Genomic DNA, 23,393 nt, shown 5'->3' on the forward strand with positions numbered 1-23,393 from the left:
TCTACTTCTTACATGTTGAAACACAAATACCTGTACTTTCTACTTCTCACATGTTGAACTCAAATACCTGTACTTTCTACTTCTTACATGTTGAACTCAAATACCTGTACTTTCTACTTCTCACATGTTGAACCCAAATACCTGTACTTTCTACTTCTTACATGTTGAACTCAAATACCTGTACTTTCTACTTCTTACATGTTGAACCCAAATACCTGTACTTTCTACTTCTTACATGTTGAACTCAAATACCTGAACTTTCTACTTCTTACATGTTGAACCCAAATACCTGAACTTTCTACTTCTTACATGTTGAACACAAATACCTGTACTTTCTACTTCTTACATGTTGAACACAAATACCTGTACTTTCTACTTCTTACATGTTGAACTCAAATACCTGTACTTTCTACTTCTTACATGTTGAACTCAAATACCTGTACTTTCTACTTCTTACATGTTGAACTCAAATACCTATACTTTCTACTTCTCACATGTTGAACCCAAATACCTGTACTTTCTACTTCTTACATGTTGAACTCAAATACCTGTACTTTCTACTTCTTACATGTTGAACCCAAATACCTGTACTTTCTACTTCTCACATGTTGAACCCAAATACCTGTACTTTCTACTTCTTACATGTTGAACTCAAATACCTGTACTTTCTACTTCTTACATGTTGAACCCAAATACCTGTACTTTCTACTTCTTACATGTTGAACTCAAATACCTGAACTTTCTACTTCTTACATGTTGAACCCAAATACCTGAACTTTCTACTTCTTACATGTTGAACACAAATACCTGTACTTTCTACTTCTTACATGTTGAACACAAATACCTGTACTTTCTACTTCTTACATGTTGAACTCAAATACCTGTACTTTCTACTTCTTACATGTTGAACTCAAATACCTGTACTTTCTACTTCTTACATGTTGAACACAAATACCTGTACTTTCTACTTCTTACATGTTGAACACAAATACCTGTACTTTCTACTTCTTACATGTTGAACTCAAATACCTGTACTTTCTACTTCTTACATGTTGAACTCAAATACCTGTACTTTCTACTTCTCTCATGTTGAACTCAAATACCTGTACTTTCTACTTCTTACATGTTGAACACAAATACCTGTACTTTCTACTTCTTACATGTTGAACTCAAATACCTGTACTTTCTACTTCTTACATGTTGAACCCAAATACCTGTACTTTCTACTTCTCTCATTTTCCAAACAGCTGGTTCCTTTAGTCTGAATGTGTGTTTGATGCGTGATCATTATTCTTTAGAGTCATTGCGTGCCTATTGATTTGAACACGATCCGTGTATCCATCATTTCCTGGTCTTCTCTAAAGAAGAGGGACCAATGGAAACGTTGTCATGTTGCCGTTGTTCAGCATGGAAACATTCATTAGCTAACAATGACATTATTGTTCTATTGATATAAAGGGAGGTCAGGTACTCTTTAAAACAGCTGCTAGTTATGGGTACTTTTTACTGAAGTACATTTCAAAGCCTCTTTACTTTTACTTAAGAAGTTTAGTCAGTACTACTACTTTCACCAGAGTATTTATAAACACCAGTATCTGTACTTCTACTTGAGTAAGGATGTGTGTACTTTTGCCATCTCTGAAGAACAGCACTTAAAGGTCTCCTAGTATACTAATTTTAGGCATATATTACAGGTCTCAGATATATAAAAAACATGTCTATGAAATGTTTTGCTCAAAATACCAAACAGATCACCCTTTCTAGCCTCATATCCCTCTATTTTCAGCCCGGTCCTTAGCTTTAAAAAAAAAAAAAAATGAGACGAAAGCTCATGCGGGACAAATCTACTCAGCTAATTGCTGCCGTGATTAAATGCCATATTATGTTCAAAACCACATCAAGGATTATCTCTGAACCAGTATGGAGCTCAAAGACTTTCTCTCTTGCCGGGTTACCACAAGGTGAGTTCCTTTTTTTTATTTCCTGCTTTTTTACACATGCTCTCCAGTACAGGTTAGCTCTGAGTGTTAGCGATGCTAATGTCAACACAGACCATATTACGTCCAAAACACGACGAGCATTGTTTCTGATAGCAACGTTTCTGATTGGGCCGAGGGTCCACATTTCTGATATTACGTCTTATCGGACTCAAATCTGGATCAGCTCCGTTGTGCCCCCGTTTTTAGAGATTTGGGTACGGAGGAAAAGAGAGAGGGTTTTATTTTCGGACACCTTGTGAGTTCCCTGACACACCGGGGACACATATTTATGTATAAAATACATACAAAAGTGTTTTTTGCATAATAGGGGACTTTTAAGTACACATTGTGAGGTAGCTTACTTGAGTATTTCCATTGTGTGTTACTCTATACTTCGAGTAATCTTTCATAGTCTTATAGTACATCCTTTTTTGTATGTGTATATGTATTTAAACTGTTTTTTTTATCTGTACCTGGTAGTCGTCCCCATGGATGATGGAGAAGGCAGCTTCCTCAGCCAGCTGTTCTGTGATTGGTCCATTGTGGAGGAATGTCTCGGTGCTCTTCCCCGTGCGGACCTCTCTGATGCCGGACACATCGAGGCGCGCCCGGTCCGAGTCCTTCTTGGACGGTTCCCAGCGCAGACAGCTGAGGTCTGTGTCCAGCGTGAAGAACCGACAGTAGACCCTGGAATTGGGCCGGATCTTCTTCAGCTCACAGCCCCCCTGCATGAAGGCCAGGCAGTCGGCTGCACTGCTCACCTGGGGGGGAGAGTCAACCATCAGAGGTGGGAAGTAGTGGAGTACAAATACTCTCTTACTGTACTTAAGTACATTTTTCTGGTATCAGTACTTTACTCCACTACTTATTTTTCTAATGACTTTTGACTTTGACTTCTTACATGTTGAACACAAATACCTGTACTTTCTACTTCTTACATTTTGAACACAAATACCTGTACTTTCTACTTCTTACATGTTGAACACAGATACCTGTACTTTCTACTTCTTACATTTTGAACACAAATACCTGTACTTTCTACTTCTTACATGTTGAACTCAAATACCTGTACTTTCTACTTCTTACATGTTGAACTCAAATACCTGTACTTCTACTTCTTACATTTTGAACACAAATACCTGTACTTTCTACTTCTTACATGTTGAAACACAAATACCTGTACTTTCTACTTCTTACATGTTGAACTCAAATACCTGTACTTTCTACTTCTTACATGTTGAACACAAATACCTGTACTTTCTACTTCTTACATGTTTGAACTCAAATACCTGTACTTTCTACTTCTTACATGTTGAACTCAAATACCTGTACTTTCTACTTCTCACATGTTGAACTCAAATACCTGTACTTTCTACTTCTTACATGTTGAACTCAAATACCTGTACTTTCTACTTCTTATATGTTGAACCCAAATACCTGTACTTTCTACTTCTTACATGTTGAATTCAAATACCTGTACTTTCTACTTCTTACATGTTGAACACAAATACCTGTACTTTCTACTTCTTACATGTTGAACTCAAATACCTGTACTTTCTACTTCTCACATGTTGAACTCAAATACCTGTACTTTCTACTTCTTACATGTTGAACTCAAATACCTGTACTTTCTACTTCTCACATGTTGAACTCAAATACCTGTACTTTCTACTTCTCACATGTTGAACTCAAATACCTGTACTTTCTACTTCTTACATGTTGAACTCAAATACCTGTACTTTCTACTTCTCACATGTTGAACTCAAATACCTGTACTTTCTACTTCTTACATGTTGAACTCAAATACCTGTACTTTCTACTTCTCACATGTTGAACTCAAATACCTGTACTTTCTACTTCTTACATGTTGAACTCAAATACCTGTACTTTCTACTTCTCACATGTTGAACTCAAATACCTGTACTTTCTACTTCTCACATGTTGAACTCAAATACCTGTACTTTCTACTTCTTACATGTTGAACTCAAATACCTGTACTTTCTACTTCTTACATGTTGAACTCAAATACCTGTACTTTCTACTTCTTACATGTTGAACTCAAATACCTGTACTTTCTACTTCTTACATGTTGAACTCAAATACCTGTACTTTCTACTTCTTACATGTTGAACTCAAATACCTGTACTTTCTACTTCTTACATGTTGAACTCAAATACCTGTACTTTCTACTTCTTACATGTTGAACTCAAATACCTGTACTTTCTACTTCTTACATGTTGAACTCAAATACCTGTACTTTCTACTTCTTACATGTTGAACTCAAATACTTGTACTTTCTACTTCTCTCATTTTCCAAACAGCTGGTTCCTTTAGTCTGAATGTGTGTTTGATGCGTGATCATTATTCTTTAGAGTCATTGCGTGCCTATTGATTTGAACACGATCCGTGTATCCATCATTTCCTGGTCTTCTCTAAAGAAGAGGGACCAATGGAAACGTTGTCATGTTGCCGTTGTTCAGCATGGAAACATTCATTAGCTAACAATGACATTATTGTTCTATTAATATAAAGGGAGGTCAGGTACTCTTTCAAACAGCTGCTAGTTATGGGTACTTTTTACTGAAGTACACTTCAAAGCCTCTTTACTTTTACTTGAGTAAAGAAGTTTAGTCAGTACTTCTACTTTCACCAGAGTATTTTTAAACATGAGTATCTGTACTTCTACTTGAGTAAAGGATGTGTGTACTCCTGCCCTCTCTGGTTATGAGTACAAAAGGACATTATATTCAATTCAATTAAAATGTATTTATATAGCCCAGTATCACAAAACACATGTGTCTCAGAGGGCTTCACAAAACAACTACAGTAACATATCTGAGAATATAGTCAAATGATAAGATAAATGTGAAAATACCGTTCTTTTGTTGTTGTATCATTATATAGGAGATTGTTTACCTTCTTCTCAGAGGGAATGCTACTGAAGGACACCGTCTTCTTCCTGCCTCCCCCCATTTTCTGCACCGAAGGATCCTGGGAAAAAGACAAAGACAGGTGGTCAAACAAGAAGAAGTTTTACTACACGTTAAGAAGAATATGATCAGACTCCAAAAAGTGTCTTTAAATACACTCAACATAACCTGAAGGTAGATTCTAGATTCAACCGCTCTTTTGTCATTTGCACAATATCATTTTTTGACAAATAAAAGACGTTTTATTTTGAGGACATTTGAAAAGAGAAAATCGAGCCTGGAGAGTTCACTATTCAGGGAGGTGTTTTCCATCAGAAGCCTGTGGCATACAAGCACACAAAGCAGCCCCGTAAAATAACCATATCAAAGTAATCGACGCAGAACAAAAGAAAGCATTAAAACGAATGCATTGCAGAGCTTTCATACGAGAAGGCTTGTTAAAAAAACATCAAAACAAATCGTCTGAGAAGTCATTGTTCACACACAGTCTGAGTTTTGAAGTTAAAATCCAAAATGTTTTGTTCAGTTTTGAACACGCCATCAGAAGGAAAGCTCCAGAATCTTTAAATCCTGGCGTTCACTTGTGTATTTCTGGGCTCGTAAGTGTGTCTCACAGTTTCTCTCTTCACTTTGTTTTAGAACGGAGGAGCCGGCCAGCTCACTTTAATCTGCTCCTCTAAATTTGGACAACATGGCATCTCACAGTCTTCCTGATCTTCACATCCTTATTTAGCCCGGTGAGCTGGCTGCAAGGAAATATTGTAATAAGTGGGATGGAGGCTGTGGGCGTGCAGAAGTGTGACTGTAAAACTGTACAGTGTGAAACTCGGAAAGCATTTTAGCATTTAGGAGGTTTTTAAAATATCAATCAGAGGAGGAAGGTGTGTTTACTGAAAGAGGGAACTGCTGTCACTCCGTCTGGACAACACACACATTATTTTGGTTCGTCTTGTTCCAAAAAACATATTTTTGGAGCTGTCAATTAGTCAATCAACAGGAAGTTGATCTCCAAGGCTTCTATTGTGTGCAAGACAACAATGTTTGGTTTTATATAGAGAGGCGAAGCCCCTCCTTCCCGGGGAGCTCCATGGGACCTTATTTCTGAAAAAGTATGCATTGAAGTCAATGGAGAGAGAAAGATTATCTTTCGATCCCGTTTGAATTGTGCCACGAATTACACATATGATGTTTGTCAATTTAAAAGATAATTTTGCAAGTCAAAAACATCAAAATGTGTCGTAAAACTGTGACGTTTTTTTGTGTGAAACCGCTCAATGAACTACATCTCCCGTCTCGCACCAAGACGGCCGTCACGTTGAACATCTCACTTTCTTTCAGAACGAGGCGGAAAGTATTAAAAGAGGTGAAAATCACTCCAAGTCTGGGCACGTTGAGAGCTGTGCATACACACAAGGGGAGTTAGTCGGTTCCTAAGAGCCAGCATGCGGGACCGGGACTCTGGGATTTGTAGTCTTTCTAGTTGCGTATTTTTCATAGTCTTATATTTCAACAGTTTTACGACAAACTGTGACTTTTTTGACATGGAAATGATTTTTAAGATTGACAAACATCATATGTGTAATTCGTGGCACAATTCAAACGGGATTGAAAGATACGTTTTCTCTCTCCATTGACTTCAATACATACTTTTTCCGAAATAAGGTCCCATGGGGCGGAAGTAGATGGGCGGGACTTCGCCTCTCTATGGGCAAGGCAAGGCAATTTTATTTATATAGCACTTTTCAGCACGTGGCGATTCAAAGTGCTTTACAGATTAAAAGCAAAAGACATTTAAGACACTGCCTGAGATCGCATGCTGTGGTTTTATTAAATGTGCCAACTGCTAGGACTGTCTTAGGGAAGACAGCTTTTAGATGCGCAGCTCCTCTGTCTTGGAACAGTCTGCAAATTAAATGGAAACTGAGCAATCTGGTGCCACTAAATGTTTTTAAAGCTCGGTTGGATGCTACTCAATCGGAAGCTGTTGGTACCTGCTTATGTGGATAGTTATGTAAACGATGCTGTATGATGTCCTTTTGTTGTTCTATTTATGTTTCATGTGGAACTACTTGAGCAGGTCTCCCTTGAGAAAGAGATCAATGATCTCAATGGGATTTATCTGTATAAATAAAGGTTTGAAATTGAAATGATATGAAGAACAAATGCAGCATAAATACATTAATACATATAGAGCATTTAATGAACTGTTAGTATCATTCTTATGTATACAAATGTACACAGTGAGTCACATCACACACACACACACACACACACACACACACACACACACACACACACACACACACACACACACACACACACACACACACACACACACACACACACACACACACACACACACACACCACACACACACACACACACACACACCACAGCACACACACACACACACACACACACACACACACACACATCACACACACACACACACACACACACACACACACACACCACACACACCACACACACACACACACACACAACACACACACACACACACACACACACACACACACACACACACACACACACACACACACACACACACACACACAGAAATGTTATTAAATCCCAAAACAACATGTAAACTATGTGCGACTTTAATGCAGTGGTTCTCAAACTTTTTCTGTCAGGCCCCCCCTTTGGAGAAAAAACAAAAGTCGGGCCCCCCCAACACCAATAGTCAGACTCAGATTTATTTTGGGGGTGCTGTGGGGTAGCTTGACGTTTCATAGAGGGTGCTCAAACATTTAGGGTTTCCCATTAATGTACCGGGCGCTACAGAGGAATGTTCTACTGCAACAATCCCCACGCATACACAGTGTACCCGCGACTGTTACAATGAAGGCTCGATATCAGCTCACGGCATATAGGTGTAAGCAGGGGTCAAGTGCTATTTTTATAGGTGGTGTGTGGACCTCACATAGGGGGGTCCGGGGGCAAGCTCCCCGGGAAGATTTTTAAATATTGAAGTTAAAAGCATCAATCTGGTGCACTTTGAGAGCAACATGAAGAGATCTATGGATACATCTCTCAACACCCATCTGAAACAGAACTGTAAACAGATTTACTATTTCTTTATGGATATTTTACAAATCATTCCCCTTTTAAAAACTTTATTCTTGTTTTACTGTCATATAGTATTTCATACCTGTTTTTCATTTATTCTCTTATTTTTGTATAACTTTAATGATCATATAAACGTGTGCCTCGGAAATAATTGTTTATATTAATGGCGACCAAAACGTTTGAGACCCACTGAGATAACACTGAGAGAGTCCTTTAGCTCACTGAGCCTCTCAGTCTGACAGGAGAGGACTCTCCTCCACTTTGTTGTTGAAAAAACTCCTTATATCCGTTAGCGTAGCTCGCTAGCACCAGAAGCTAACAACAACGATCTCCGGTACCGGTGCGCTCTCTCTCTCGCGCACACACACACACAGAGCCGAGCTTTAATGAAACACAGAGACCCAGACGTAATAGTACTGTATCATATTATTTAAGAGATAGGTTGGTGTGTTCTCTATCTCTGGTTCTTATCCTACATGTTCACCCTGGACTAGAGGGAAAGCGTTCTTGGACGCCTTTTCAGCTCTGTTTCTTACTATATTCTTCCTACACGGTTAACCTTGAACTATTCTAGGAGAGTGTGTTGACGTTGACTCGTTGAGCCTTTCCCCCTGTACTTGTTTGTTCCCCAGTTCTTTCCTTTAACTGAATCTAGGAGAGAGCATTTAGGCCTCTCTTCTTCCTTCTTTTGATTAGCTTAGGTTTTCACCCCCTTTCCCTTGAACTAATTTATACAGGAGAGTGCATTTACGTAGTCACGTTGCGCCTCTCGGCGTATACTTTGACTTTCTGTCTCTTTGGAGAGTGCTAGTATGTTGGATACGTTGGGGCTTTTCACTGTTGTCCCTATTCACTAGTATCCCATGTCCCCTCTTCATAATTTGGGTCTTCATAATTTCCACCCTATTCTAAGGGGAAGCATGATGGTGCCTTTTCATTTCAATTTCTGGCTTTGTGTTTCTTCACCTCTTACTCGTTTAATATTTAGGAGAGTGCATTTACGTAGTCACGTTGTGCCTCTCTTCCTCTGGTTCTGGCTGTTCTTTTCATACCCTTGTTTCTCTGAGAAGAGAAGAAATACTATTCTAAAAAGGAGCTGACACATGGTGTCTCTTCACTTGTACACTTGAGGGGTCAGAGTTCATATGGTGAGGGATTCCATGAGCGGTATGCGCCGGCCTGTGCCTTTACCTTGGACTTCTAATAGAACTGCTCGGGTCTTGATAGATTGAGTGGGGAAGTTCATGAGATCTTTCTAGAGGGTTATCAAGAATAACTTTTATCCAATGACCTTTTCCCTCTCTGTCTGTGTCTGTGTATTCTCTTGTTCCGATTAACCCAGCCAAATCTTTGTTCTTGTTTTCTATCTATATCTACGCCGGGATCCGGAGTCGAGGCTGATCCTCTTGCTGTAGTCCTGTGTCTTGGATCCTCTATCCTGAGTTCTGGATTAAGTCGTGGACGTTCGGGTCGTGGCTGAACCTGTCTCTGCGGTCCTGCCTTGGGTCTCGTCATGCTGCTTCCCTGATGGCTTCCACAGGATTATAGCTGACATCCTCATGGATTCATCTTCTTATTACAGACACATGCATTTCCTAACATTCGGTCTATATGCTGTAAAATGTATTATCTCTTCGATTTACGCACGGCATCTATTGCACGTCTGTCCGTCCTGGGAGAGGGATCCCTCCTCTGTTGCTCTCCCTGAGGTTTCTCCCATGTTCCCCCCTTAAACTGTGGGTTTTCTCTGGAAGTTTTTCCTTGTACGATGTGAGGGTCTAAGGACAGAGGGTCTAAGGACAGAGGGTCTAAGGACAGAGGGTCTAAGGACAGAGGGTGTCGTTTTTCTCATACTGATATTCTGAACAATCTGTGCTGTTGTATTTGCTGTAAAGTGTTTCTACTGTAGGCTATTTTTATTATATGTACAGCACTTTGGCTCGACCAAAAATCGTTTATAAATGTGCTATATAAATAAAACTTGATTTGATTTGATTATTTTCGAATCAATCATTTTTCAAAATATGATTTTTTTTTTTTTTTTTTAAATAACCAATAATAATCCTCCTGGTCTCTCGCGCCCCCCCCTGTCATGCCTCGACGCCCCCCACTTTGAGAACCACTGCTTTAAGGCGAGGCCATTAATCCTCTCTTGTAATCTCCCAGGAACCAGAGCTGAGTGTTTGCAGCAGCAAGTCTCACTGTGTGCTGACAAAGGCTCCTCTGATTAACTGATTATGAGGGAGCAACATTTCAGGATTTAAATGTTGGCGCAAAGTCCTGTAAACACACTCTCACAAGGATTACAGCGGTGAGGAGAGACTTTACAAACAACGTGTGAGACTCGGGAGAACATGCTGACAGATATGAGGTGTAGAAGAAGAAAGACACTTTTTTAAATGGACATATTCTGCTAATTTCCAGGTTTATATTCGTATGTTATGCTTCTTCTACCGCAGCATGTTTCGACGCTGTAATGTTCAAAAAGCTCTTTATTGTTCTCATACTGCCTGTGCTGCAGCACCTCTTTTCACCCTCTGTCTGAAACCAGAGCCCAGTCTGCTCTGATTGGTTAGCTGGCTGACTCTGTTGTGATTGGTCAACCAGTTTAGAGAAGTTCCGCACAATGTGTCGCGTACAATGTGTTGGAGCGCAAGCCAATAGGAGCCCATTACAGGATTGTATCCTGTTCAAACCATTTACATGCACCAAAAGCTATACTGTATAAAACACTACAAGAGAGGGAACACCCCAAAAAGCAGAAAAGGACCTCTTTAAGAATGTGGTCTTATTTGGCGACCTCAAAGCTGCGCACACCTTAAAGTGGACCCATTGTAGCCATGGCTCATACTGCTCAAACCCCTCTATTACAGCTGCTAGAGAAACGCGGATTTTGGGTCCTTAGCTTGAAAAAAAAAAAAAAGGGGAGGCGGAGCTAATGCCTGATCAGAATTCTACCGGAGATAAAGTTACATTCTGCTGTGATAAAACGCCATCCTGTTCTAAACCACATCAAGGATTATTTCTGAAACAGTATGGATCTCAAATGCTTTTTCTCTTGCAGGTTTATCACAAGGTGAGTTCCTTTTTATATTTCCTGCTTTTTAAACACGTGCTCTCCAGTACAGGTTAGCTCTGAGTGTTAGCGAGGCTTGCGAATGTAAACAAAGACGAGATTAAGTCCAAAACACGCCAGGCATTGTTTCTGATAGCAACTCTCTGTGGGTCCGCCGCCGATTTGATGTCAGATCGGCAGCAAATCTGTATCCGCTCGTTGTACCCCGTTTTTAAAAGATTTGGGTACGGAGGAAAAGAGAGAGGGTTTTATTTTCTGACGCTGCGTGAGTTCCCCGACGCACCGGGGACACATGTTTATGTAGAAAAGACATCACAAAGTGCATTTTTCATGATAGGTCCCCTTTAAATACAAACAGTGATGACGTCAGAGAGAGAAAAGGGAGGGAAAGAGAAATAATTGAAAGTCCTTGCCTTTTCCAATTCGCTAAACAAACACGTATTGATTTCTGATTTCCAATACTCGCACAGCTCCCAGCACACAGAGAGGCATCAGAGTCACAGTTTCCACTAAAGGCTGCGTCTTTGTTCACCTCACAGTCCCACAAAACGTCTTTCTTTTTTTTAAGTTGATCATGAGCGACGGGCTTAGAGAAAGCAGGTCAGCGAGTATTTAGGTGCAGAGAGCGAGGGGGTGTGTCAGTGATGCTCTGGGGCAGCGTGGATCATCTGGGAACATTGACGTTGTTGTAAACCAATCCAGTGTGTGCATGGGTGTGCATGAGTGTGCATGAGTGTGCATGTTTCCACCGTCACTGACACACAACGCCATCCAGGAAACTATAGCCACGTCCTCCTAAAGCCCTTTAAAGCTGCGCTCTGTTCGGCCTAAAAGGGCATCTATCAGATATAATCCACAGCCTGCTTTAAACTGCATCTCCCTTTGTCTGTCTGTGTGTCGGGTTTGTTTTACTTCTACTGCTCAAATGTGATCATTCTCTCCATCACTGAGCGGCTGCCAGGGAAAACAGAAAATATCAGCACAGATGGAGAGATGGTGAAGAGAAATGAGAGCAAGAGCTGCAGGGAGAATGGAGAGGAAAGAAAGGTCAGACGAGACAAATGAAAGGATGTTCTTCAATTCAAAGCAGGGCAAAAGGGCTGGAGGAGTGGCACACAGGAATGTACAAATAAAAACAACACTGAATGAAAGAACAGATGAGAGGCGGGAGATGAAAAGAGGATTTGCAGATGCAACAAGTGGCGACGAATTGAGCAAAAGTAGAATAAGTGGTTGTGTTGAACAGTGCTGATGAAGTGTTTACAGCACAGGTGTCAAACTCAAGGCCCGGGGGCCAAATCAGGCCCGTGGTGGATTTAATTTCGGCCCGCAGGATAATCTCTAATTCCTGTTAGATCTGGCCCTCCGGTATATTGCACGCACACCTTCACTCCATCCTGAGGGTCTCCTCCGCTCAGAGCCTGAGCCCAAACATTGATGACCTTGCACCCGAGATGAGATGCCAAGTATCTGAGCTAGCATCACAGAGCAGCACACTGAGTTTAATGGATGCTTCCTTCTGCACTTTCTCTCACGACAACAGGGCATGTTTGGTTTCTCTTTGAGGGAATAGTTTTGTTGAAGCTGTTGTTGGCCTGTGGAGAAATGTAATCATAAGAAATGACTCAGAAAAGCTGCAGATAGAGCCATAAGAAATGAAAGCAACTGATTATTTAATGTTGTTTTTATAGGCAATCATTGAAGCTTTGTTAGTTCCAGGTTTAATATGTGCAATAAGTTCATTTCAATAAGTTCTGCAATAAACATTGAACCAGTCCGGCCCTCCACTAGCACCCATTTTTTAATTTTGGCCCACTGTGTGTTTGAGTTTGACCCGCCTGGTTTACAGCTATTGCTCTTCATTCTGAATACAATCTTTGTGTGTAAAGAACAAGAATGAGGTCATATAAATAGGGTTTACTCAGGAAAAAGGAAAAGTCCCAGATGGATTTCTGTAATGAAACCAATCCAAAGGAGATGAATAACGACATTATCGTGCCTGATGTTTCTTGACGGCTTTGCACTCGAGGAGGAGCTTTGATTAAGACGTGATTAAGCATTCAGGCCTGATGGGAAAGTGGCTCTAACATTTGCTCTCATTGATTATTCATTCACATCATCATCAGTCAAATTTCAGTTTAGTGATGATGAGTTATTGCCAGAAAATGCATTCTGTCAACGCATGGGTCTCAGGGGAAGGTTTGGGAACCAGGGATTGGTAAATAGATTAGATATTTGTTAGGTGATGTTTTTTAAGCTCAACTCATATTTCAACTTCTTCAACACCAAATTGGGATTTTTTTTTATTGGAGCTGGATTTGTGCACGTTGCATGTTGTTGTATCAAAACAGAAAAATACCCCTGACTTACGGAAAGGTCTCTTTTGGCGTTAATGAAAATATTGCATGTGTCATCTAAAATAATAACTGTGATAATAAGCACATTCACACCACAGAATAATGCAGTTAAAAAAAGGCTTCTTTTTAAAATAGAGTGAAATTAAATAAGCCTAAATGCCCAAAAAATTCATAAATAAAACATTATTAAAAGCCTTTTAAAATAAAATAACAATATGTATAAAAGCATTCAAGGGCATCATCAATAAAACATAAAACAGTGAGACATTACTTCAAGCACAAAAGGACAAAGGACGTCATTAGGACTTTTCAGAATGCCTCCTTTCTGTTGAAGTGTTCTCAGACTTTAAATGACTTTTTCTTGTTTGTCCTTCATGGTTCTGTTCATACATCCCTGCAGATAAACACTCTCATTCACACGGTGACCTTCAGCGACCGACTGAAACACAGATCCTGAATGAGCTGTAATGAAGTGAGAGAGCCGATGGAACATAAATGTGATAATCAATCGACAAAACTCACACTCGTACACACCCGGTCATTCAGAAATCCAAATACCGTGCCCTCAATGTTTCCATCTATTGATTCACACGTTTCTACAACTAGTTAACCTTGTGCATAACACACACACACACACACACACACACACACACACACACACACACACACACACACACACACACACACACACACACACACACACACACACACACACACACACACACACACACACACACACACACACACACACATCACACACACACACACACACACACCACACACACACACACACACACACACACACACACACACACACACACACACACACACACACACACACACACACACCACACACACACACACACACACACACACACACACCTGGCAGTTGCATAAATCCAGTCTAAATCTGATCCCATGATCTGGCTAATAATCCCGCTGCACCCTGGCAGAAGATTACCATGTTAGATTACTGCAGCCACAGTCTTACAACCACTAATCCGCAGCAGAGGACGGGAACACACACACACACACACACACACACACACACACACACACACACACCAGAAATACACACATCACCATTCAGGGCTCTGCCACATTTGCACTTTAATTTAATTATCAATGGTCTTATTAATAAAGCATATTGTCGTTGATGTATTTGTTCACATGCCAACTTGTCTGAGGGCCTTTGAGTACTTTTTGGGGGGACTTCACAGACATGAAGGTCAAATAGGAAGTACTTATTTCCTAGTAGATAATATGACTGATGTCAGGACAGGCTGAACTTATATCAATGTCAATGGCTCTGTTCCAGTAAAGGCTTTTACAAATTGCAGTAGTGAGACACTACAGAGAAACAGAGGACAACATGGAATACATTCCGTGTGTTTGTTGTTATGGTCGGACAAGACAAGAAGCAAAAGCAGCCATAGAACTGCCAAAATATGAAAATATATCATGCATTTTTAGATGCTGCGCTCATGTCTGTAAAGTCTGTTGATTGCTCTGTGTGTTCTTCTTATGCGTGGACCGTGCTTAATAAACGCTAAATAATAATGTGTTTTTTCAGCCTTCCCTAGTGCCTGTGAGTTCTGATGAAAGACGGACACCGAGTGCTGAGCCTGACGAGCACAAAGAGTCAGACAACACTTGGAGGGAGTCGTGAGAAACCAGGATGATTAATGGATGTCCGTGACTGGAAGTGCAAGAGTGTCCGAGTGTGTGTGTGGGAGTGTGGATATTTCAGCGCCACTGTCCACTGATTGTGTTTGCTGTCGTCATCCAATAAAAGGTGTTATAGCTGTACTCCCTTCACAGTGTGGATTCTGAACCGCTGCAACAATTGGATGATTCAATTCAATAGCAATGCACTTCAATTACCACAATCACACCGGGTCCAATCACATGTATCAGCCGTTACTTTCACCGTGTGCAAAGCTGCACAGCAAGCGGTCCGTCATTAACGTCTCTGTAACAATGTGTTATCCGTATGCTTCCACTGGTGTGTGTGTGTGTGTGTGTGTGTGTGTGTGTGTGTGTGTGTGTGTGTGTGTGTGTGTGTGTGTGTGTGTCACATATTCACTCTTGTTTTCTGTTGGTGCACAGATGGAAGTAATGGTGAGTTTTTGAAGTGTGTGTGATCTTATAAAAAAAGTTAAAAATGAAAGCTAGTTTTATTTCTAGATAATGTTAAAACGAATATCAATAATATAAATAGTGATAGTTCATCCCGGTTGTTCCTGTCTATGCGGATTCTTTTACTAACTGCTTTTCTGAGTTTTGCTGGTGGATAGAGCTGTACAGTACGACTTAGGGGAAAACACGTAATAACACAATTCTGTTGACAGATATTTAGGCTTCACCAAATGTTGTGCTTTCTATCATTTGGATATCGTCTACTTTGCAATGAATTGTACAGCCATGGTGGTCGACAACACATTTTTATAATCTCACATAAATATGACTTCTATGCTTCTTCATACATTAAAGCACACGTGTCAAACTCAAGGCCCGGGGGCCAAATCCGGCCCTTAGTGGATTTAATTTCGGCCCGCAGGATCATTTCTAATTCCTGTTAGATCTGGCCCTCCGGTATATTGCTCTCACACCTTCACTCCATCCTGAGGGTCTCCTCAGCTCAGAGCCTGAGCCCAAACATTGATGACCTTGCACCCAAGATGAGAAGCCAAGTATCTGAGCTAGCATCACAGAGCAGCACACTGAGTTTAATGGATGTTTCCTTCTGCACTTTCTCTCAGGACAACAGGGCATGTTTGGTTTTCTCTCTGAGGGGAATAGTTTTGTTGAAGCTGTTGTTGGCCTGTGGGGAAATGTACTCATAAGAAATGACTCTGGGAAAGCTGCAGATAGAGCCATAAGAAATGAATGCAGCTGATTATTTAATGTTTAATGTTGTTTTTATAGGCAATCATTGAAGCTTTGTTAGTTCCAGGTTTAATATGTGCAATAAGTTCATTTCAATAAGTTCTGCAATAAACATTGAACCAGTCCGGCCCTCCACTAGTACCCATTTTTTTATTTTGGCCCACTGTGTGATTGAGTTTGACCCCCCTGCTTTAGAGCAACTTGTTGAATCGTCATCACATTTCAATAAAAACTTGACACGTGTGAAAATGACTTTAGAATGGATCCAAATCTATTGACAGACACATTAGTCTTCCTCTCTAACAGCTGATAGTACCCATTGCTTTCTGCAACACACTGCACATGAATTAAACTCTGGTGACAGCAGAGGACAAAACAAACGCACCCAGACAGACGGGACAGTCCCACCTCCTTTTTTCTATCTATCCCCCTTATTTACTCCCTCCTAACTCCTCCTTCATGTCACCTTATCTCCTCTCCTTCTTCCTCTCTGCTTTATTCCATATCTCCCATTCCTACATTGTTTTGCCCTTTATCGACACCCTCTTGCCTCCTGTCCTGCGAGTATATAAGCTCTATCAATGGAGGCCTGGTGGTGATAGTTGGGGGGGGGGTTGAGAGGGGTCTTTAGGCACTGTCTTTATCCCTTAGCAATGACACACTTCCAAGTCAAAAGGACATTTGCTATCTTCCCCGGATTCTCTGGTGGGCTTCTGACTCGGAGGATATAGACACAAGTGTACTGATCAAACAAACACACACACACACACACACACACACACATATATATATAGGGGGAAAAGAGAGATTATGAGACAAGAAGTGGGAACCAAGGAGGAAAAGAGAGAGAAGAAGGAGCAAAAGGAGAAGGAGGTAAGGTATGTACCCCTCAAAGACCCCGAAAATAACACCAGACTGACATCTGAATGCTCCTCTCACTGCGGGGAGGAGACAAGAGAACAAGGGTGAAGAGGAGAGGAGGGAGGAAGGGGAGAGGATGGAGGAAGGGGAGAAGAGGGAGGAAGGGAGGAAGGGGAGAGGAGACAGATGGATGGCAGCCCTGTTTGCTTCTGAACAGGAGATGACGGCCTGATGAATCTTTCAGAGCAGGAGAAGAAGAATGAAGAAGAGGAGGAGGAAGAGTATGGGAGAGGAGGGAGAGGAGGAAGAGGATGAGGAAGAGGAGGAAGAGGCTCATTTTCAATAATTGACTATAAAGGCAATTAAGCGGAGAGAGAACACATCTAGGGGGTTATCTTGATAAAAAAGAACAATACATGTGTGCATTGATGAGCAGTTACAGCATGTCTGTGTGTGTCTGTGTGTGTGTGTGTGTGTGTGTGTGTGTGTGTGTGTGTGTGTGCGTGTGTATGTGTGTGTGTGTGTGTCTCCAGAAGGCTGTCAGAGGAGAAGCATCACTCGCCAAGACAGCAGTTATGCAACCACGCCTCCGAAAAAAGAAAAAGAACCAACGTACCCACAGAGAGATGTCAGAGCAGTGACTGGGCCACACACACACACACACACACACACACACACACACACACACACACACACACACACACACACACACACACACACACACACACACACACACACACACACACACACACACACACACACACACACACACACACACACACACACACACACACACACACACACACACACACACACACACACACACACACACACACACACACACACACACACACACACACACACACACACACACACACACACAATTGTAGTGCTATTTTCAGTATGATTTCAGCCGCTGCCTAGCAACCTCAGGTGAAAGACACTATGGTGGGATAATGAAAATGTAATCATCTCAATCTGCTTCTCTTTATCCTGAGCAAACACAAAGATAGGAGTGTGTGTGTGTGTGTGTGTGTGTGTGTGTGTGTGTGTGTGTGTGTGTGTGTGTCTCCTGCATGTGTGAGAGGACTTCTGCAAACAAACATGCCTACAGTACATTATATGAACTCCACAAGTTTTTGCAACCCAAATAACTTAGTAGGGCTAAAAATGCTAAGAAACAAAAAAGTTGCAAGAAACTAAAGATATTAAAGAGGCCATAGTGCGTTTGGGTGTTCTATAGGTTGTTGTGCCTCCATTGGACTCCTTTGGACTCCTTTGGACTCCATTGGACTCCTTTGGACTCCATTGGACTCCATTGGACTCCATTGGACTCCATTGGACTCCATTGGACTCCATTGTTCACTTCCGTAACAAAGTTTCATCAGTATGTAACACACACACACTTCTATTGGCTAGCGCTCCGATTACATTGTACGTGATAGGCTAAGGGGCGGGGCATCTCTAAGAGGTTGACCAATCACAACAGAGCCGGCCAGCTAACCAATCAGAGCAGACTGGACTCTGGTTTCAGACAGAGGGTGAAAAGAGGTGCTGCAGCACAGGCAGTATGAGAACAATAAAGAGCTTTCTGAACATTAAAGCAGGGAGACATGTAGAGACACTACATACTGATATACACCTGAACATCAGCAGGAGAGGACTCTTTAAAGTAGAGACACTACATACTGATATACACCTGAACATCAGCAGGAGAGGACTCTTTAAAGTAGAGACACTACATACTGATATACACCTGAACATCAGCAGGAGAGGACTCTTTAAAGTAGAGACACTACATACTGATATACACCTGAACATCAGCAGGAGAGGACTCTTTAAAGTAGAGACACTACATACTGATATACACCTGAACATCAGCAGGAGAGGACTCTTTAAAGTAGAGACACTACATACTGATATACACCTGAACATCAGCAGGAGAGGACTCTTTAAAGTAGAGACACTACATACTGATATACACCTGAACATCATCAGGAGAGGACTCTTTAAAGTAGAGACACTACATACTGATATACACCTGAACATCATCAGGAGAGGACTCTTTAAAGTAGAGACACTACATACTGATATACACCTGAACATCAGCAGGAGAGGACTCTTTAAAGTAGAGACACTACATACTGATATACACCTGAACATCATCAGGAGAGGACTCTTTAAAGTAGCGACACTACATACTGATATACACCTGAACATCAGCAGGAGATGACTCTTTAAAGTAGTGACACTACATACTGATATACACCTGAACATCAGCAGGAGAGGACTCTTTAAAGTAGAGACACTACATACTGATATACACCTGAACATCAGCAGGAGAGGACTCTTTAAAGTAGAGACACTACATACTGATATACACCTGAACATCAGCAGGAGAGGACTCTTTAAAGTAGAGACACTACATACTGATATACACCTGAACATCAGCAGGAGAGGACTCTTTAAAGTAGAGACACTACATACTGATATACACCTGAACATCAGCAGGAGAGGACTCTTTAAAGTAGAGACACTACATACTGATATACACCTGAACATCAGCAGGAGAGGACTCTTTAAAGTAGAGACACTACATACTGATATACAACTGAACATCAGCAGGAGAGGACTCTTTAAAGTAGAGACACTACATACTGATATACAACTGAACATCAGCAGGAGAGGACTCTTTAAAGTAGAGACACTACATACTGATATACACCTGAACATCAGCAGGAGAGGACTCTTTAAAGTAGAGACACTACATACTGATTATACACCTGAACATCAGCAGGAGAGGACTCTTTAAAGTAGAGACACTACATACTGATATACACCTGAACATCAGCAGGAGAGGACTCTTTAAAGTAGAGACACTACTATACTGATATACACCTGAACATCAGCAGGAGAGGACTCTTTTAAAGTAGAGGACACTACATACTGATATACACCTGAACATCAGCAGGAGAGGACTCTTTAAAGTAGAGGACACTACCATACTGATATACACCTGAACATCAGCAGGAGAGGACTCTTTTAAAGTAGAGACACTACATACTGATATACACCTGAACATCAGCAGGAGAGGACTCTTTAAAGTAGAGACACTACATACTGATATACACCTGAACATCAGCAGGAGAGGACTCTTTAATGTAGAGACACTACATACTGATATTACACCTGAACATCAGCAGGAGAGGACTCTTTAAAGTAGAGACACTACATACTGATATACACCTGAACATCAGCAGGAGAGGACTCTTTAAAGTAGAGACCTACATACTGATATACACCTGAACATCAGCAGGAGAGACTCTTTAAGTAGAGATTCCCTACATACTGATATACACCTGAACATCAGCATGGAGAGGACTCTTTAAAGTAGAGACCACTACATACTGATATACACCTGAACATCAGCAGGAGAGACTCTTTAAAGTAGAGAAAGACTCTACATACTGATATACACCTGAACATCAGCAGGAGAGGACTCTTTAAAGTAGAGACTCTACATACTGATATAACACCTGAACATCAGCAGGAGAGGACTCTTTAAAGTAGAGACTACTACATACTGATATACACCTGAACATCAGCAGAAGAGGACTCTTTAAGTAGAGACACTACATACTGATATACACCTGAACATCAGCAGGAGAGGACTCTTTAAAGTAGAGACTCTACATATGATATACACCTGAACATCAGCAGAAGAGGACTCTTTAAAGTAGAGACACTACATACTGATATACACCTGAACATCAGCAGGAGAGGACTCTTTAAAGTAGAGACTATACATACTGATATACACCTGAACATCAGCAGAAGAGGACTCTTTAAAGTAGAGACACTACATACTGATATACACCTGAACATCAGCAGGAGAGGACTCTTTAAAGTAGAGACACTACATCCTGATATACACCTGAACATCAGCAGGAGAGGACTCTTTAAAGTAGAGACTCTACATACTGATATACACCTGAACATCAGCAGGAGAGGACTCTTTAAAGTAGAGACTCTACATACTGATATACACCTGAACATCAGCAGGAGAGGACTCTTTAAAGTAGAGACACTACATACTGATATACACCTGAACATCAGCAGGAGAGGACTCTTTAAAGTAGAGACACTACATACTGATATACACCTGAACATCAGCAGGAGAGGACTCTTTAAAGTAGAGACACTACATACTGATATACACCTGAACTTCAGCAGGAGAGGACTCTTTAAAGTAGAGACACTACATACTGATATACACCTGAACATCAGCAGGAGAGGACTCTTTAAAGTAGAGACTCTACATACTGATATGCACCTGAACATCAGCAGGAGAGGACTCTTTAAAGTGGTGCTTTTGCATGCGTTTTTGTAGAGAACCTGAGATGTTTTACTGATTTATCCATTTAATCACTTAATTGATACATTGAAAAAACACAGTTAATTAACTTACTGTCGTTGAGAGCAGCTCTAGTTCTTTGATGCTTCAGAGATAAAACTTGCTCTGGGAAATCGGTGTGTGTGTTTATGTGTTCCCACAGCCCCGTGCAGCTGTGAGAGCATTTCATTTAAGAATAAATAAATAAACAGAATCTGATTAAATATTCCCTCGAGCCTTTAAACTCAGTCCCTGTGAAGAAGAAGAATCCTCTCTTCATGTCTCTGTGTGAAGTTTGCATGACATATATGTGTGTGTGTGTGTGCATGTGTGTGTGTGTGTGTGTGTGTAGCGTGTGTGTGCGTGTGTGTGTGCGTACGTGTGTGTGTGTGTGTGTATGTGTGTGTGTGTGCGTGTTTGCTGTGAACTCAATTATTATACAAACATTTGATTTAGTCCACTGAGTTAAGGTCAAAACAAGAATACATTTAAACCTTTTGAAAACAAATTATATCAGAAAGTAACTTCTAATGTACCTGTGGGTCTTTGGACGTCCTCTTATTTTCTCTGTGATATGTTTTGTAATTGTAATACATTTTATTCTCACACTTTTCAAGAAGGAAAAGTTCTCCTAGTTACCGAGAAGTTAGCAAACCTGTAAGCCTGGTTACCAACGGGAAAATAAGTTCTCAAAATGTAGATACTCTGTAAAGATGGCAAATATTTCACCAGAGTTAGAGAACTATACCACATCCCTGAATAAAGTTCTTTGTTGGTCTATTGGTGTTTTGTTTGCTGGTGTCACCTTAAAATCACTGTATAAATACATGATTGAAAGCGACACTGATTATATTCTGAATATCCAAGTAGCTTTGGATTCAAACTGAAGTAATACTAAAGTCTAATGTAATACATCTCCAGAAAACAAACCTGCATTTGTGTGAAAGTCTGCGTATAGTGTCTGATTTAACCTGCATATCCTTGTACAGAATTACTCATGGTGCCAGGTGTGCAGTGGTCCAGGGTTTTGGGCACAAACAGATTTATAATCACGTGACAAAAAACACACACAAGGTCAAACCCGGAGCCAGCTGCTCTCTGAGCTTCATCCTGAAAAACAGGATCTGCTGAGAACTCATTACAAGCATTTCAAGCCTCCGAGTGGAGTACGTTTTAGAGAGAAGATGGACTGTAGCTCTGCTGATTTCATTCTCCCTTTCAGAGCCCACATGAGACAGAAGCCTGTGAGGGTTTAGGGTGATTAAGAAAGGACTGAGAGTCACAGTGTACCACCATTTAAAAGCTAGACTGCAGCACTCGTATCTGCACCAGTCAATCCTACAAATAAACGCAGAGTTTAACCGAGGAAAAATGTACATTAAAGTCTCTTGAAACATTTGTGTCTTCAGTGATTTTAATGTTGTTTTAAAAGTCTTCTCTTAATATGTGTCCTTGTTCATGTTGCAAATGGAGCTGCTTTAACATTATTATTATTATTATTATTATTATTATGTAATCAGAGTTGGAAGAAGTACTCAGATCTTGTACTTGAGTAAAAGTAGAAGTACTCAGATCTTGTACTTGAGTAAAAGTAGAAGTACTCAGATCTTGTACTTGAGTAAAAGTAGAAGTACTCAGATCTTGTACTTCAGTAAAGCAGAAGTACTCAGATCTTGCTACTGAGTAAAAGTAGAAGTACTCAGATCTTGTACTTGAGTAAAAGTAGAAGTACTCAGATCTTGTACTTGAGTAAAAGTAGAAGTACTCAGATCTTGTACTTGAGTAAAAGTAGAAGTACTCAGATCTTGTACTTCAGTA

General features: G+C 40.8%; 1 protein-coding gene across 1 annotated transcript in view; it reads right to left on the reverse strand.

Annotated features, from left to right (window-relative positions):
- plcl1 (phospholipase C like 1) overlaps positions 1-23,393 on the reverse strand; it is a 138,355-nt gene that overhangs the window by 45,478 nt on the left and 69,484 nt on the right. The window contains exons 2-3 of the mRNA XM_034240237.1: positions 4,896-4,970; positions 2,453-2,740 (exon numbers count right to left, since the gene is read on the reverse strand). Coding sequence (XP_034096128.1) covers positions 2,453-2,740; positions 4,896-4,970 — 363 coding nt within the window. The remainder of the gene's footprint in view (positions 1-2,452; positions 2,741-4,895; positions 4,971-23,393) is intronic.

This window comes from Gymnodraco acuticeps, unplaced genomic scaffold (genome assembly GCF_902827175.1).
Source record: "Gymnodraco acuticeps unplaced genomic scaffold, fGymAcu1.1, whole genome shotgun sequence".
NCBI classification, from domain to species: Eukaryota; Metazoa; Chordata; class Actinopteri; order Perciformes; family Bathydraconidae; genus Gymnodraco; species Gymnodraco acuticeps.